This window comes from Pagrus pagrus, assembly GCF_965226575.1.
Source record: "Pagrus pagrus genome assembly, chromosome: 16".
NCBI lineage: Eukaryota > Metazoa > Chordata > Actinopteri > Spariformes > Sparidae > Pagrus > Pagrus pagrus.
The window spans coordinates 24,444,745-24,464,306 of record NC_140200.1 but is presented as its reverse complement, the minus strand read 5'-3'; the positions used below and the strand labels follow the sequence as shown (position 1 = coordinate 24,464,306).

Sequence of the window (19,562 nt, the reverse complement as noted above, 5' to 3'; positions counted from 1 at the left end):
ACACAACTAATAAACATGTCATTTTATTAACTGCACCACCACTGTTGTTATGTAGCATCTGTCATATCCACGTGTGGAAGGCATCTTCTACACAGGCCGTACCAAAAGACGTGTGAGGGATCACCTCGCCGAGCATAAATACACTGTACCATCAGAACCAGGAATCACGATACAGCTAGACACTTAGTGAATATCACAAAGCTAATGATGTTATGTTGTTTCGAGGGTATCGAGCACATCAAACCTTTGGTCAGGGGAGGGGACAGAATACAAAAACCCAGCCAAAGGAAGGCTTTTTGGATTCATGGACTGGAGGTAAATCCTTAAATCCTGGTCTTAATGAGGACATAGATGAGCACCCGACACAACTTTTCACCACCATTGTGGTTAATAAAGCATCCAGTCATCTTCTCTTTTTTCAAATGTATAAAATTGCTGAAATCACACATTAAACAACGATCCACTACTCACTCACAGCCACCTGTGATTGGTCCAGGTTTCTATTGGACTAGTCTTTCATCACATCCACCACTGTCCCATATGTGTCAGTGGGGCAAACATGGAGGCTTGAGCAGCTTGGGTCATCTGTTCGCAGCAGTCAACCTGTCACGCATCCAGTTACCATCCTGCTGTCGAGATATCCAGACACAACGCGTACGGTGTGTTGGCCCGTCGGGCAGGCCGTTAGTAAACAGTCTGCATACGCACAAGCTGGCGAGCTTATAGCCTCAGATGTTACTGCAAATAGCAGCAGCCGATAAAAAGACTGGAGCACCATCTGCCCTGCACGTGGAGCGGAAGTGAGTGGACACGGCGCAGCGAGGGGGGGCTGAGGGGGAAGAGATAAAGGGATGAAACGTGCTGCTTTGCTTTTGCTGGTGGGGAAAGAGCTGAGAATAAGTGGGTCAGTGACTCAGTCAGACGATGGGAGATGAAGGGAAAATCCACGCAAAGTTAAGAATGAAGGCAATCCTCTTGGATATTAGGCCTTGGTACAGAAAAGACAGAAAGAGTGACCTCAGAGAGCAGGATCAGAGTGATATGTTGCACACACACGTCCTGACTAACGCTGCTGCTCACTCATGCTGCAGCAGAGCTGACGTTCAGTGGGCCACACAGCCTGCAGGCCCACACATATCCTCAGACTGCAGTTACTAGGTGAAGTTGCCTTATATAGAGCACAAGTAAAAACAGGCTATTATGGGCAAAAGAGTGTGGGTTTGAAAAGTGTGTCTACACTGAGCGGGTAAGAAAGAATGTTTGCATTTACGCATGCTTTCACACACACACACACACACACACACACACACACACACACACACACACACACACACACACATGCTCAACGCATGCATGCAACCATCTCCCATCAACACCCACAAACAGCAGCCCACCCTGCACACAAACATGCCGCTTTGTTAATCACTGGTGTAGTCATTCTTTTTAAAGGATAATTCTGCTTTATTACAGTTTGGGTTTAAAATGTTCATAGTCTTGGCGACATTGGAATAAAGAAGGTAAAGGAGGCATGGCATATATACTGCAGGTTGTAAACAAACACCCAAGTTACTCAAACAAACACAGGCAAACAGTGACATTGTAACCCAAAATCTAATCTACTGTACCTACTGTTGTTGTGTACACAGTTTTCCTGTGCTGTAGAGGGATAATGTGAACTATTTTTGGTTTTACCTCCAGTGAAGTTGGTTTAGATTAGAGCGAAGTCGTGTTTACAATCTGTCTAATAATGTTGTGTTTCTTACTCTGTCCGTCTTTGTTGTAGCGATTCTGTGCTCCCAGAAATCAGCAAGAACTGCAAGCGCAATGTGGTCATAACTTAAAGGCGCAATATGTAAGAATTTCTTGTTGAAAATGTTGAAAAATTAACTAAAATTATCAACAGAATGTAAATAAATAGCAGTAATGACATGATGATGTCTTTGTATCATATTGCAGAAATATCTACTGAAGTTAGCCTGCTATCCAGCTAGCCCTGACCTGTCCTGGACCAAATCTCCAGTGCTAGCAGTGGGAACAATAATACTTCCCACTTGCTGCTCAGCTAACTGAGCTAACTAGCTCACGGCAGCAGTTAGCAGCTACTCTGGTGATATGCAGCCCCCTATTTGTTTTGTGTATGAATCTGACAGACTGCCAATCCTTACATATTGCACCTTTAAAGAAATGATGACCAAAGCTATGAATAGAAGAGCCAGATTGTAATACAAATGGATTTCTATCCATTATTATACACAATGACAAACATCCTCTATTAGACATTATACATTTTTTTAAGTGCCCTTCCACTTAAAAAAGTGTTTTTTCCATATTGTGGCTTGTAGTGCCATTTACCCATCTAGCTGAGTTTTGGAGATATTGGCCACAGGTATATCTGCCTTCTCTCCAATATAATGGAATTAGCTGGCACGTGGCTTGTTTGGCTCAAAGCACCAAAAAATACAATGGAAAAACTCAACAGTAATGTCTCTTCTTTCCAGAAATCATGACCTGCTTACTCCAGATGATCCACAGACCTTGTTTCAAGCTGTTTCATGGAACTGTTTTCTTTTTACCAGTCGTATCACTTCACAGGAGAGGCTAGCTAACTAAGCTAGCCAATGTTACAGCTATGCCAAGAGGACACCATTGATGTTACATCCTGCACTGTCACGAGCAGGAGCCTCTCATCCAGTAGATGCACGCTTCCTTCTGCATGGTGAAAAGGTTGGCGGGTGTAGTTTGGTAGAAAGAAAATAGTTCCTACATGAAACTGCTCACAACAAGGTCTGTGGAGCATCTTGAGTGACCAGATCCTGATTTCGGAGACACTACTGTTGAGTTTTACAAATGTATTTTGTAAGATTAAGAACTGTGGGAAAATCATGGGAAATAGCAGGCTGACTGTACCACGCAGGTTAAGTCTGAATAAATACATCCCTTCCACTTCCAGTGGAGTTCAGCCACTCCCGTCTGGTTGGAGGTATAGATACCCCAAGATCAGAACCAACCAAGCAAAAAACGAATTTATTCCCATGGCAATAACTCAATTAAACAAGACATGTCAGCTATAGGACTCTAGGGAAATACATGGACCAGGGGATGTGATATAAAGGGATACATTGGGGATGTGCAGTATAATAACTATTTTTTTTCATGATTATTTTAATGATAATTGTCAACATGCACTTTAAATGTCTGCCTGGACTGTGATGTCACTGATGACGGCTGCTACAGATGATCTTAGGCAATTTTGTTTTTTGGCTGTCTGATGTATTTTTAATGTGTCTGTATATGTTCTGTGCTGCACCACTAATTGTCTCTAAGTCTAAGTCTACAGTTGATTTCTCAAAAACTCTGCAACTCACACCAAACAATCTAGACGGATAAATAGCGCTACAGCTAAGATAAATTTGATTTGGGGGTGAACTGTCCCTTTACTGTTTGAGCCTCACTGTGCAGACAGTGTTCACAGATCTCACTTTAAGACATGCATGATTTGTGGCTTAAGAGGTTTGGAGCCATTAATGGTCTAGTTTGTGTCATGACTGTGGACTTTTTGTAGGGTTTTGTTTTGTTCTGTGTGCTCTGAGGTTTCTTGCAGGGGCTTGGCATGGCTGCCATGGACGGCTGGTGCTCTTGCTCCTCACACACCTGCAGCTCATCTGTACATCAGCGCTAGCTCAAATACTCTGGTCTTCTCCACGCACGCTGCCAGATTGTTTCCACTCGACGACATGAGCCAGTGCCATCCCGAGCTCCAGCTCCACAGCCACTCAGCTGCCCGGCCTCCTGCTCCTCAGCCACCAGCTAGATCCCTCTGAGGATCCACCTAAGCCTCCGTCTTCCTGCACTGTGAGCCCTTACTCTGAGGCCAGAGCCTTCCTCCACCACCCGAGAATCCCTGAGCAAACCCTGAATAAATTCCTTTTCACCTATTCCCTGTCTTGGTGTCCACTTTTGGGTCCTACTACAAACCGTAACAGCTTGTTTCTTATCTAAATGATTATTGAGACTTAGGGTAGTTTTGGAAAATAAATTCAAATACAAACTCAAAACTATTAATGAGGTAATAATACAATACATTTTATGTGTCTTAAAAACGTGAGGAGGGGATCTTTACAATGGACAAAAAATGTCTGTGTCAGCACCACCCCATGTTAGGCATGGTTTAACTTGCTTTTCATTCTGCTGTATTTGGGATGAAAGGATCAGTTTTCAGGCACAGAGAGAGAGGGAGGGAGGGAGACACACTCTGTCTATGATACTGATACTGTTGGTGTGGCTTACTGCTTTAAAAATGCTAATTTAATGGGATTTACTACTGCAGGTGAAACCACCATGATCCTGTTAGCATTATGTTTTAGAATGTCGCACCTTTGATGACTCGAATGAGACAGCAAATTAACTTTGAACCATTTTTGACCTTGTCCTTCCATTTTCAACTCTTCAAATACGTACGCATGTGCAGTTTGGTTCTGGAGGCAGAAAAGCAAACAGCTGAGCGGTGCTTTCTATGGTTATATACATTATTCATCCTCACAGCACGTCTCTGTCGGGGGTCTGCTGTAATCACACAGCTCACTCTGCTCTGTTGTGGAAATGTGACTTCATTGTTTCTGCCATTACAGGCCTGAGGCACGTGTCTCTGTGCCAGGAACCTGCTGGTGTGTTTGCATTTAGAAGGATTGATGCTTCCACTGTGATTAAGACTCATACATTTCTTTCTGCCTCTTTAAGTCTACCAGTCTGTATTAACACTCACAATTTCAATACACTTGTATAGTTATGTTTATTGATGCTGTAAGTCTTTCCAACTTGTCTCACTCAGTCTAAATCTCCACTCCATTAAAGCTCCATTGTTTAATATTTTGAATTAATGTAAGCAGCCCGTCACCCACCTGCATTTCTTTATCGTGGTGGGGAACATTCGCGTTTCCATTTCACTGCATTTTCTACAGAGTGTCGTGGCCAAATGTTCATTTTTGCTCTACCTGAATTCAGAGCCACCACCCGTGGTGCATGTGAAGAGGCTTAGGTGTGGTCTCAATGCTTTGATGGCTTGTAGTAAATACTTGAGTCCCTCGGGCAACCAAAGCAAAGCTCTTCAATGCAAATCTGTTGGCGTTTCAAGGCGTCAGCAGCAGCAGCTGTCAAGTGCAGTCTCCTGGTAACAGACCAAACTCTAACCCAAGTGTCCAACACATGAGGGCCTAAAGGTGTCGTAAGGGAGACACTCACTTCCACAAGAGGTAGACTCTAAAGTTGATCCCTTTGAGTTCATTTGAAAGTTTGCAATAGAAACAAATTAGTTATTCACTACACAGACAAACACACTTCACAGTGAGTCAGTGGGTGGCACAGATTCCCCGCTTTAAGAGGTAGCTCGAAATGTTAGCTTTGGACAGACTTGTGTCGACATGTGGGAGAACACTTATTTATGATATGCAGCACCGGGTGGCACAGCGGTAGACTCCTGCATTTGGTTAAGAAAAGATTCTGATTGTTAGATCGCCAGTAGTAACACATATCTCACTGTTCTCAACTGAGGAATGTATGCAGTATGTATGCAGTAGTAATGTATGTAGTGCCAAGATAAATTATCATGTATAAGTATTGGTCTATAAGTCTTAGTTTGATTTGACCAAAAACATAAACAACAATTACAATAAAGTAGATTTTTTTTTGTTTGACTTGAACCAATAAGGATGTTATGCCTGTGGATACAATACTATAACAGATTTTCAGGGATTTCGTTGTGACCTTTTAAATGTGTCAGAACAACAGAGAGAGAAAACTTGTTGCTCAAGTTGATCATTTGTCAAAACAATACCAGAGTTAGCCTGACCTCTACTGGACAAACTTCATTACACCTCAAATATGCTCCCAAACACTACCTAGCTCCTGCTTAATTGAGAAAACATATCTAATTAAATATGATGATGTGAGTAAAAGCCTACAAATTCTGCATTCCTTTTGATTTGATCTTTTTTAATGATAAGTAAATATGAACAGTAAATACCACACACTATGTCAAAAGCAAAAAAAGTTTCCACCATGGTACAAAGCCTACTCTTTAAGTTGGCCCACTATCTGTGGTACTATCTCTTTGGCCCAACCACACAATCACGTGTTGTGTGTTTTCTTCTCGACATGAATGTAGTTGTTTATTACAACAAGGAAACTTTTCTTTAGGAACGCTGCAGGCAGAGAGGCAGGACTGCTGGGAAAAAACACACAAGTTTGGTGAATCTACTCTACTCTGGTTGTTCCGACTGACCAATCAGTGTTCTGCAGTGTCTAAACTTCACCTTTTAGTGTCTGATCAGTGCTCCAGGTATCTCAACAGAGGGGTAACAAAAAAACAAGACAGCACTGGGTTATTTTATTGGTACTATTTACAACCTTTTGATTTGAGACAGCAGACCCAACAATACAGATGAGCTGAAGGCTGCTATCAAAGCAACCTGGTCTTACAGAACACCTCAGCAGTGCCCAGGGGCGCCGCCAGAAATCTTGGGCCCCATGACAGATTAAAATATTCAAGATAGATAATAATATTATTAGCCCCTCCAAGGGCCCCCTGTCAGTGCCGGGCCCTTGGAATCGTCCTAACCTTTCCCGCCCTGGCCTCGCCCCTGGCAGTGCCACAGGCTGATCACCTCCGTGCCACACCGCATTGATGCACTAATCCATGCAAAAGGAGCCCCGACCAAGTATTGAGTGCATAAATGAACACACTTCTCAGAAGGTCGACATGTCTGTATTATAAATCCTTTTTTTGATTGGTCTTATGTAATATATGAATATTCTGAGACACTGGAGTTGTGATTTTCATGAGCTGTAAACTGTAATCATCAAAATAAAACAAAAAAAAGACTTGAAATATTTCACTTTATGTGTAATGAATCTAGAATATATGAAAGTTTCACTTTTTGAATTAAGTCACAGGAAAAAAATGAACTTTTCCATGATACTACTATTTTTTGAGATGCGCCTGAAAATGCAGGCTGATATATGAGCTGACAAATTGTTTGCACTTTCACATTTTAACCACAAGGTGGCTGTCGAGTACACAGTGAAGCCATGTTATGTTGAGCCACAGGTGGCAGTGAGAGGAGACGGGGGATTTGCTGTCAGTCTGTTACACTGCAGCATAAATGCATACATATAAACCTTTGTTATCATCCATTTACTGTCCATTGTATGTGTGTGTGCTGCTTGCATTTTCATGCGATGTGTCTTTGTTTTTTCAGACAGTCACAGGACAGTTAAGTGCAAATCCTAAATTGACATTATAGGATCTGGGAACTGCTCGTCGTCACTGCTGGGCACTGAGCATCTTCATGTGTTGGTGCGGCTCCTGGATTTGATCAGAGCTTTGTATACAGAAACTGTTGCTGCTGACTATGGACGCACCTATAGCTGTCATATGTAACTTGCTACTAATTATAAGGAAAATCTTGATTACTTAGAAGACCTGCTCTATTAAAACCCCCATATAAATAATCAGTCATTAATAATTGAACATTTATGACTGCTGCCATCTGGCAAAAGATACAGAAGTGTCCACTGCTGTACCAGCAGACGACAGAGCCACTTCATTCCTCAGGCTGAGACTCCTGAACTCATCCTCAGAAATCCACCATATTTCTTATGATGATAGTTTGTGGTTTTTTCATTGCCTTGTCTAACCCTGTGTTGTAGAATGACGATTAAATGCACCATGGATCTTATTGACAATCATTTAATTAGAGGTGCCAGTTGTACATTGCCTCTTTATTCCTGACAATTAATGGTCAACTAACTGAGTTCTTTTTTTAAAGAAACTTTGGGGAGCTAAGTAGATAACTTCAGACACATAAAACAAAGGTTTCCACTATAATAAATTTATAAATGAATGAACATCTATGTTTGTTAACTGGCTTTTGATATGAGAGTGTTCCTATTTTCTTTACAATTAGCACTAAACTACATAGGTTGTTTTTATTTATTTATGGGATCATAAGGTCCTAGTCTTCATATATGTAGACCTTTTATTTCATGTTCAGCTGACATGCTGTGCTCAGATTAAGGACTCTGACACTCTCTGAAGATTGAGTGTAACTGTATAATTGATGCTTACTTGATAAGAAAATCATTCACATTCACTCTCTTTCCATATTACCTTAAATGTATTGATTAAATTAAGGGAATGCCCCTCTGGTGATGTCCAAACTATGAATAAATGCATAAATGAAGATAACAAGTAGGCTGCCAAAACAGAAAGCACGGATGTTTGAATTAATGAGAGTAAATAATAACCGCCGTGGTTCCAATAATCCACTTGGACAGCCAGGCTTCCCCTGCATGTTATTCAAATTGGCTTGGTGTGTGTGTGTGTGTGTGCGTGTGCGTGTGTGGTCAAACACATTTGCATAGCATTTTGTTTTTCATGCTGCCTTTTGAAAGATTGTTGACATTTTTATTGTAAATGGATCCTGTCAGGATGAATATGCCCTCAACTACTTCCTTTTTTAACAGTTCAGTCTCTGGCCATGGGGAGATAAAAAAAATGGGCAAGTGACTGCAGGAAAATGCACAATGAGGCCACAGCAGAAAGGGCCTGATCACAGTGGCACAATGTGATTTACAAATCTAAGCAAAATAAAAATTGAAATGTTGGTATTAAAATTGAAATCCTAATCTTTTTAGTTTCCCTGGAGCAAAAAAACTAATTGGTGAAGCAAAGACTAAGAAGATCTAGAGGTTTAACGTAGAAGAGTAACATTGAAAATGTCATCATTGACATGTTGTATATCAGTGCACAGGATCTGAAGATAACTCCTGAAGTTGTTTTTACCTTTGTAAAATGAATATGCATTCAGTATCAGAATCCTTTGAGTTTGAAAGTCTTATGGTTTGTCAGACACATTCTCACACAGGCTCGGCTGTGGTTGTTTTATGAAGACGAGGCAGTGTTCACGTCATCTCCTGTCCAGTGATCACATTGTTTGGGGTGTGGTGTGAATGTTTGAAATAGCACGTTGTCACTCATCAGATGAGACGGATCCTATTGTGCCTTTTGATGCCAAACCATTTATGACACTGCCAAAACTCATCCCATCAAAACAGTTTTAAATCAGACACACGCCCCTCTCTGTGTTTAATCCTGATTTCAATCCTATTTGATGGAAATGAAAGAGGAGGGGGGGAGAGGGAGTTAAATCAGAAGAGCAGAGGATATTTTGTGGTCAAACAACTGAGATTTTTTTCAGGGTCACCTGACCACTGAAATGACTGCCAGCGCTATGATGCAGCCGGAATTAAAAAGAGAGCAGATGAGGTGAGTTTGTGAGTGCTATAACAGCTTTGGTTCTCACCCTGACCAACAAACCACTACAATGTGTAAACCATATGCACTCCACTTTCATACAAAGTAGTACTGTCTTATTACTGTATAGTGTGTGTATATTATATAAACTGCACATTTGTTACAGGGCTGGGCAGTCTATCAGTATTATATCTTTATCATTCTAGATGTTGGATATAATTATATGGTGATATGACAGAAGTGTTGTCTTTTCCTGGTTTTAAAGGCTGCATAATAGTCAAGTGATGTCACTTTCTGAACTCACCAGGCTGTTCTACTTGTCCTAACACTGTCCTTGTCTTTACACTCTTACCATTATTTGTCATTTGTTACACTTGCCATTGAATCTACATTCGTTACTGATGATTCTTTTAAAATCAAAACTCATTAGTAGTAATGCCTTTTCGCATTATCGATATTGTGATATTTGATCTTGTCATCCAGTCCTAGCATTTATGAAGCGCTTTTGAAATATCAAGATTTATATCTTGTATAATGATATCGCCTAAAAATGTATTGATAATTTTTTAAGATCATTTTCCCCATTATATATAACATTGTATAGTTGATTTATTGTTGTGTTTATTTATGCTATAAGTAGAATATAGTTTACACATCATGGTAACTGGAGCTGCACGACTGGACTTCTTTTGCACAAATATTTCCACAATTCACGTGTGTAGTCTAAGACATGGTCTTATCTTATTTGATTTAGTTTGTTTAGACATAAAAAAAAAAACAGTCAATGAAGATCTGTTACTTCTTTTCTTTACTTTACTGTGAACCATCAAATCCAGTCAACTACATGTTCTCCACCATTTAGGTTAATCGAACACCTGTATCTGGTTTAACATGCAATCTTATCTCAGCTATATATGGGTGTTAGTGCTCACATGTTTGTTAAACAATATTAATGAGAAGAGAAAGATCCTGATTAAACAAACAAACTGTCTTTGTTTTCATGACTGAATAAACAAACCGACCTTAAAGGACAACACAATTTATACTGTTTTACTTTGTTTATATGTGGCGGACCCTGCCACCTTTCTAGCTTCAAACAGTGTTCTGGGACCTTATTTTCCTCTGAGAACAACTTATTTATTCACTTATGGAAAAAAGTTTGTATCATTACTGCGTTACCTTTGAATTTCTTCATGTTAATGTGCATTATAGGCTCACATCCTATATTCTGCTCTCCCCCAACAAGCTTCAGGTTTATGCTTAAGTCTCAATCATTCAGTAGCATCTCAGACTTATGGAGGAGGGAAGGCCCTTATCAGTTCACGAGTGCTGATAGGAGCCTATTTACGCTGGGCTGCTGTATTTCTTTTTATTACCCACTCCCATACAGCTCCTGTCAGCCTCATGATGAGTGCATCACAGTGGTGGTAGGAGTGAAGTAAGTCTCTCTCGGGCTCACACAGGCGCGCACTCGTACAGTAGTTACTGTACTTGCTGAGTGGGCCGTTAATACAGGGGGGGATCAACATTCCATTAAACATTCCTCTCGCGGGACCGGCCGGCCTGAAACATCGCGTAGTTTGCTGCTATACTGTAATTTGGTGGCAGGCAGCAGCAACCCGTGGAGGCAAGTCCAAGAAAGGTGGAGACTCCTGGTCAACTTCCTGCACAATAATCTTGAAGCACCACCGAGAGAGAACTCGGGAGGCTGCTGCTGCTGCTGCTTCTGGGGAAAGGGCGAATGGATATACGGCCCACTTGACTTCTTTTTTCGGCAGTGAATCGATAAGAAAATCACTTTGTGGTTCATTATCCACACCTACCTGGCTAGTAGCTAGCTAGCAGTGAGGCTGCTGGAGAAGAGATTCCCAACGTTTGATAGCGAGGCGGTGCGAAGGACAGGAATGGGTGAGTTTTCCATGATGTGGCGCTTGTGTTGTGTTAATATGTTAAGTGCTCCTTATTTTCGACTGTACACGCCGAGCAAGCCGAACACGCCTCAGGCAATAAACCAAGTGTCTGTGACATAAGTCATGCTATCGTCTTTTGCCAGCAGGGAGTTTAAGTTAGCAAGCCAGTTAGCTAGCTGGTTAGCCTAGCCAGCTAGCCGCTCGGTTAACTGGATAACGCCACCTCCATCCTTGGATTTGGCTGCAGTTTGAGCTAATGTTAACATGAGCTACCTTTCCAAGCGGATGTCAACACGACCTCTGCAAAACCACTTAAGATCATGTCACTACTGTGGTAACTTGAAATTCCCAATTTATTCACGTCTCTGTAATGAAAAGTTGGGACCCTGCAGTAACTCAACAGACAGGAAGCTTCTGATTAAAAGTTAGCTTATGTTGATAAGATGGGTGAATTTCCCCTTTTGACTTTTGCTTTAGGTTTGATGTAAGGAAAAGTACAATATAATAGTTCTCACTGTGTGTCGTGACGTTGCCTACATTCTTTCCATTACAGTGACAATAATACTGTAAGTTCCCACACCCTAAGACATGCATTACTGTACTTGTCTCCACTTAGCACTGGACCAGGGTTCCTTAACCATACAGCAGATATTAGATTAACCAGATTCTCAAGGTGATTCAGTTCTATTCATACCAGCAACATAGTGTTTTCATGGTATTCAACTGCCAAACTTGAAACCAAAGAGTTAAAAGTTGTCTTTGAGTTTTAAAAACAGACACAAGGAGTGGGTGAAGCTTGTTCTTACAGGGTGGTTGTTGTGATGGTCATGCTGACTGAATGCAGAGGAAACACTCTGATATATTGCACCTCCTGCATCACGAAACCTGCTTACTGCATCTCGCTTCATGTGCAGTCAGTGGTTTTTGTGGTTGTATGCAGTAGGACTTTGCTATGTTGTAAAACAGGTTTTGAGCTCAGCTCTGCTTAGCCTTCAGATGTGTAATGTTGCAGACTGTGGTTTTACATATGAAGTCAAGAGAACGGCTTCAAGCACAACTACTTTGCTTACACTTAGCGTTAAATACTGCAGTGATGCGCCTCAGTGACGATCTGGGAGACACAGGAAACTAACACTGTACTTAAATTGCAGAGTAATATAAACAGTGCAGATGGCAATCAGACAACAAACTGGAAAGACTCTCTTGGACTTTTATAATATCTGACAATCACCACTGAAACAGGCGCCTTTAAGGATAAGTTCACCCAAAAATGTAATCATGTCATTATGTACGCGGCCTCATGCTGATGGAAAGTCAGGCAAAGTTTTGTAGTCCACAAAACATTTTCCCGAGCTTCACAGCAAAACAGCGTTGCAGCATTCTCCTAAAAAACTGAAGTACATGGGGACTTGTTTTAAAACCTAAAAAAACACAAAATGGCTCCATACATCACGTCTGGCCTGATCCAAGTCTCAGGAAGCCCCTAAGGTCCCATGTTGATTTGAAAAGACTTCCTTGAATTTTTGGGTGAACTAATCCTTTCACTAGTGTCCATTTGTGGGAGACATGAGTTTGAAATGCTTCCCTCAGGTTGCTGAAGATATCTCCGCTGTGTTTGAACATGTCCGAGCTCTGTGTGTGTGAGAGAGCCCCTCGCATTCTGTGTTTGCTTTCTCTGAGCTGAGCTCAGGCTACATGCAGCCTGCTACTGCTTGATCAACTAAAATCCACAAACTTGAATTTTGTTTTGTAGCATCAAGCGGTTGGAAATACCAGTGCTTTGTCTGGTCTGGTCCCCCCCTCTGTGTCAGCATTCTTTACTCTTGTATTGTATTTTGGGGGAAATGTTCTCTTTTATTTGATAGTGGAGAGTATAGAAGGAGAAGGAAATGAGTGGAGAGAGAGCAGGGATGACGTGCATCAAAGGTCCCCAGCTAGACATAGACTGGGGACATTGTGATTACATGGACAACTATTTAAACCCCCAGGCCACTAGGACATCCCCGTTACTGGTCTGTTTTATTAACCAACGACACTGCAAGAGTCCAGAGAGCCACCTAAACAAAGACTGGACATGTGCCAAAATGTCTGATTAAACATTAACCCCACTGGCCTCGAACAATATTTACCAGCAATGGGGTTTGTGATAATTTCCCACCCTGGTGTTAACTGACCTGACTGAACTGACTGAAGGTCAGTTTACCTAGCCTGGTCAATCTGGTGCTTAAAAGTTCATTCATTTGTAAAAGTAACCTAACTTTGCATTATTTACAACTTTTGTATTAAAATTAATGTATTTTGTACATATTCACAAGATAAAATGATTACAAGAGGTATCACAAATGTCTGAAAGTAAACATTGTTGAATGAGGCAAATTATTATCGTCCTGTACATGTTCTAGTAAGTTGAAAACAACAGGCTTTGGTCACTGTGCTCATTGTGCTGTGGGGACTCTGCAGGTCTACTCTTTGATGATGAATCTTTCATATCACTGCAGTTATATTGTCCTGTGTATTAATCAGAGTAGATCATAATCATTGAATGTTATGCATGTATTTGTCACATCTTATCTGAACCAAGAGCTGCTCAGACGTATTGTAATGCCAACTGCATGTAGCCAGACATTTCAGATATTCCAGAATGAGGGGTCACGTTGCACCATGTCTTAAATGGAAGGGAGCGCCTGACTATCTTGTCATTTCTTCCACTCTCTGTCCACACTAAGTAGTGTGAATGCTGTAGGCACACTATTGTCCTACTGGAATTTATAACTATTATTCTTCTTCTTCCGTACGTTTTTCGTCTGGCTTCTCCTAGAAGTTTTGAGCTACAGGGACCATTCAACTATCAAAATGTTCAGCTTTTTAAGGACATCCCCGCTTCTATGTTTGGTATTTTTTACTATTATACTTTTTGAAATAATAATTTTTTCCTGCAAAATTGTGCCCATTCATTCTTATGGGAAATCTTTGTCAAATTTCACTCTGCTACTGCTTCATTAACGTTTAGCTGGAGAAACCGTTCAGCTATCAAAATGTTCAGCCTTTTAAGCACTTTAAGCCTTGTATTTTTCAGCCTTTCTGCCTTTTTAGCTTTTTCAAATATTCAGCTATTTAAAAAAAAAAAATAATTACAATGGAAGTCAATTGAGAAATCCACAAAACCTCTTTAAACCCGCCCGACTCTTCAACCTACTACATCTACATCTACTTCTACTACTACTACTACTACTACTACTACATGAGGGTTTTTCAGCAGTGTAGTACAATGCGTTGTAGTTTTAAACAATTCAGGCAATTATTTTTCATATATCTGCGTATTCAGCAGTTTTTCCAAAATCACTTCAACTGTCAGCGTTCACACTGTATTTTTCGCTAGAAATACAAATTTTCTAGTTCTATTAAAAATGCATTCTGTTCGTCATTTAAGACACACCTATCAGCTTGGCACTGGACATCTGACTGGCGACGTAACCACTCAAGTATAAGATGCCGGCTGTTAAGTTAAGCTCAAAACTGTGTGCCCCGTTGCTCTGTGCAGTGCTGCAAGGCTCTCAGCCACTTAGGGGCTGATGCTCGCTTGTGTCACATTCAGTTAGGGCGAAGTGTCGGACAGATTTTAACATCTTCACACCTCCGTCTTCTAAATTTGATCTAATGTAGAAGTCCCCACACTCACACTCCTCCCTGAATGGCTGCACCTAACTGGTCTGCTCATTTTGGATTAATCTATAGGTTATTTTCTTGATTAACTGTTTGGCCTATAAAACATTAAAAAAGATGAAGCCTGCCCATCACAATTTCCTCATCACATCATCAGATGTCTTGTTTCCAGAACCCAAAGATATCAATTTACTGTTATGTACGACAAAAAAAGCAACAAGCTCCAACCACCAAATGTTAAGCGGTTTTGCTTTAAAAATCACTTGAACAATAATTTCATATGAAAAGGTATTTGCTCATTAATTCTCTTACACTTGACTGATCTCTTATTTGACTCATTCATTATTTTCACTGTAGATTAATATGTCAGTTGTTTCCCACTAATTGTGGGACCTATAAAATGATCACCACAGTTTCCAAAAGCCCATTGTTGGTGGTGTATTTGCATTTTTTCACCTAAACCAAAAAGAAAAATGTATTTATTATCACATAAGATGACGAAAAGCAGTGATTCTCCACATTTGAGTAATTAGAATTCTCTGTTCTGTGTTCAGGTACAGTATTTAAAGTAGTTTCAACAGTATTTTGGCGGTGCTCAACACACAAACACTGTAAATCTTTGTGTAAAACAGAAGAAAATAGACTTGAAGTGTAAAAATATGCTTTGGGTTATGGTTACACATGTATAGTGTGAGTTAAGATATCATGGAAAACCTGTTGGTTTGTTTTGCCACTCACTGATGATGAGGGAGGTGCTATTGTGTAAAAAGGGATGGCAATGTCTATGCTTGGTATATTTTTGACCATGTATTAAGCTCCTGGACCCCCTTAGCTGGCTACATTTTTCCACTGGCTGGCTACTCCGTATCTCTGATAAGATGTTCCTTTATTGATCCCCCTTGGGAGAAATTTGCAGGTAACACAGCAGTACAGAGGGAAATAGGGGAATAGTAGCAGGACAAGAGTAAGTCTCAAAAAATAGAGACAACGATAAAGAGAATATTTGAAGAATAAAATAACAATTTGAATAGAAAATATAATAAAAACAATATATTGTGGAAAGCCCTGTATGTTCCCCTAAAGTTTTCTACCAGCCTCCAAACTTGTTTAAAATTTTGGTAAGCTACCCTTTTGCATACAGATTGTACCTTTACCAAGCTGAAGTTGTGAATATTGCTCTCCTATAAGTTATTTCCACTCTTTTCTCAAAGTGTAACAGCGTTACGTCTCCTCTCACACTCCCATGACATTTCTAGTCTCTGACTTTTGACAGGCACTGCCATTGTTTGCTCACAGCACTATTGGTTATGAGATTTGTGAAGCAGGAAAGGTTTAATAATAGTCGCTGCTCAAGGTGTGCTTGATTGTCTAGTTGTCCAAACGTAGCTTCCAGGTGTGTGTAATGTGTGACAGGGCGTTGGTATACGGACGCGGTGAGCTGTGGGTAGATACATGTGCACAGGAGATTCCATTTGGAACAGCAGCAGCTCTCTGTCTCCATCTCACTTGATTTCTCCTGGTAACACTTCATATCAGCTACCACTCAGATCAGTGTGAAGGAATGCAGTTATGAGTTTCCTCTTTACTGATTGTGAGTGTGAATGGCTGCGAGAAGCACAGAGCACACTGATTTAGACAGTCTGCCTGGCAGTCAGCTCGCCTGCGTGGCCTTGAGTACCCCCCCTTCCTTCCTCTCCCCCCTCTCTCCCTCTGCTGTAACATCCTCCTGTCTGACACTGGCTTATATAAGAACCATATTGTACAAACTCTTTACCTGGAAGCACTGTGCGAGGAGGGGAAAACAATGACCTGGAAATCCTTTCCCTTCTGCTGAACTTGACAGGAAGTGAGATCAAAATTTGGCACGCACTCTGAGGAGTTTTATTATTACACTTGAAAGCAAAAGCAACACATTGAAATGAATAACACTGGTTTAAAACATTGGCAAATATGTCTAGAGAGACATGTTTCAGCTCGAATGCTGGTCATAACAGTGATGGGTACTTGATTGAATTCCTGTTTCACTGTGTGTGTTTAGTAAATTGACGCTGAGGGGAGGAGAAAGAAAGATAAATTGTTTCTGATAAGAGCGACACAATGCAAAGCAAGACTGGGCATGATGGAGGCATGCTGAAGAGACAGCATACACTCATGAAGAGACACTCGTTACAGCTCTGCATACAGGCAACAGCGTTAATGTGGATGCTCTTTGATTAGAGTAATTGAAAGTACTTTTATTGAATACAGTTAAAGAACAAAGGAGTTAGACACATTACAGTTTAATTGACTTGTGTTCAGGGCAATGTATTGTATGTAACGCTTTTGTGTCTGTACAGGTATCTTATGAACTAAGCGTATCAACAGAGTGTGAGGAAACAACAGGTATGATGTTATATACTGTGTTGCAGAGATGTCTACTGAAGCTAACCAGCTAGCCCCAGATTGTCCCGTCCCGTAATATGACTTTGTACCGCAAGAGACACTTGTCCGATAGTATAGCCACTGTAGTTTCAGCTGGGAGATATATGTGGCGGTGCCTCTGCTATGTTTCACAAGCTCTCTTGGCTGTTAATGGAATAAATGAACCAAATGGGTTCAAAAATGTCAAGGAAGGACTCTTTGCAGATACAATTACATCTATATTACTTACTAAACAGAAAAAAAACATCTGAATTCAAGTTTCTCCATTTCACTGAACTTTAGATGATTCATTTTAACAACCTTGTTATCACTTAATTCAAATTAGACATGAATTAAATAAAACGCACCAACACAGGTCTACACAGGTTGTTTTTTCCACAAATTCATCAACTTTAACTACTGTGACAACAAGATGATTTTTGTTTGATTCAGCACATTAAGATAGATTCGTACTGTAAATTCTAATCAGTTTTGATCAACATTGTAATGAGTTAGTTGGGTAAGTTGAAGTTTGTTTAAAGTTTGTATTTAGCAGTTGGACTTGCATCATAAATGGTTGTGATCCACGTGGGGATAAGTTTGTATTTTTTTTGTTGAATTGCTTGAGTTTAATGCGGTGAGGTTAGAGGCCATTTGGCTGTTGTCTTTCACCACACTCACCCAATCAGCTGAATATGATAAGACTTGCTTGATTAAAGTAATAAAAATTACACATATATCTCCACTTTACTATCAACATTAGCTGTGTCCCGAGCTGGACCAAAAGGTGTATTAGTGTACCAGCTGTATCACGTAGGATGAAATCAACAAATACAATAAAAATACATCTCGATAGATTGGACTCTGTATTACACTCTATTGAAGGAACCAGGTTGGAATCAAGAACAAAAAGATGTCAAGAGAACATCGTAAATCTGCCTTTCTCTTGGAGTGCTATCACAGCATGGCAGTAAGTTGTGGACAGTGTGCGTCTGCAGAGGTAAATCGTGCAAAAGAGGACATTGTGAGCCTATTTTCACTTAAAACTTTATGGAATACCTCCTTTAGCTTTTAATCACCTCTCTGTCTTTCTCACTCATGTGTCTCAGCTGCAGCAAATATGCAAGGAATCCTCAGCCACCACTCCCCAAAGCTGAGGTGTCATACCGCTGTGAACGAGAAAGATAGCAGGCTTCCGAGCATGCACTTGTGTTGTTCCTCTTTTCTGTTTCACTCCTTCCTTCATCATTATCTCTCACTGCTCTTTTAACATTCTCATCAGAGACAGTTAACTTTGTTTTTCCTTTGGTGCTGGTGGTCTGTAAACCTGTTTGTATGCATCTAAAGATATAGTTAATTTTTGCCTGGAAAGCTTGCACTGTTTGACATAATTTAAAAGGAAATAGCCAACAGGGCTAAAAATTCAGTTCGGCATCACACTAAACTTTTATCAGCCGACATCAGTATGTTGTAGCTGCAGCCTCAGACTCACGTTTTAACGCCTTTATTCTGCGAAACATCAGTTTTCACACAATCAGAGAATGTTCAAGTGTGCGTCCTGCTCATAGTTCATTTTTAAAATTCCAGCGCAACACAGAGTGCCTCTCCTGACAGACAGCTGGCAGTCCACTCATCTAGCCCTGTACAGGGATTTGATGCCCCCCAATTGTGGCTTTTCTCATCTGTTAAACACCATCACATGCTGTCAGTTGGATTTTTTTCACTAGTGCAGCAGCTAATATGAAAGTATTTTTAAGTACCTTGTATAACAAATAATTCCTCATTGAGATGTTATCCCTGAGCCTTTTTGTAAGCTTCTATGATTCATCCTATTTTTGTGATATACTCTGACAGACAAAATAACTTTCACACTGACTGGTTCATCAACTTTCTGGGGGTAGCCGAAGATGTGCCAGCGTTTTGTTTCAGAATTGGGATTTTATTTATTTTTTGGTTGTTTAATTGTTAGATACATTTTCATCAAACATAAAACTTTAACCATATAACATCAAACACAAGTTTGACACTACAATTAGTCAGGAAACGCTAATTTTGTTGGGGACACGTCCTCAGTAATGTCAGAAAGGTACTTTTAAAATGTGGAGACTTTTGCTGGAAGACTGCAGGGGGATGCTGCGGGACACCCAGCACCCACTCTTCACTTGCTTATGTAGCTCATCTCATGCTTGTGCACTCTTTTGACTCTTGCTCTACTCTCATCATCTGCTTGACAGCACACCATTTAGTGGATGCGCTTTTGGCCATAGCTCTTAGCTTTT

The 19,562-nt window shown here is 40.6% G+C and overlaps 1 protein-coding gene across 1 annotated transcript in view; it reads left to right on the top strand.

Annotated features, from left to right (window-relative positions):
• Positions 1-10,811: 10,811 nt before the first annotated feature.
• Positions 10,812-19,562, top strand: part of cd2ap (CD2-associated protein) — a 68,826-nt gene continuing 60,075 nt past the window's right edge. Inside the window, exon 1 of the mRNA XM_084377912.1 lies at positions 10,812-11,218. Within this exon, the coding sequence (XP_084234038.1) occupies positions 11,215-11,218 (4 nt within the window). The 5' untranslated portion in view covers positions 10,812-11,214. The remainder of the gene's footprint in view (positions 11,219-19,562) is intronic.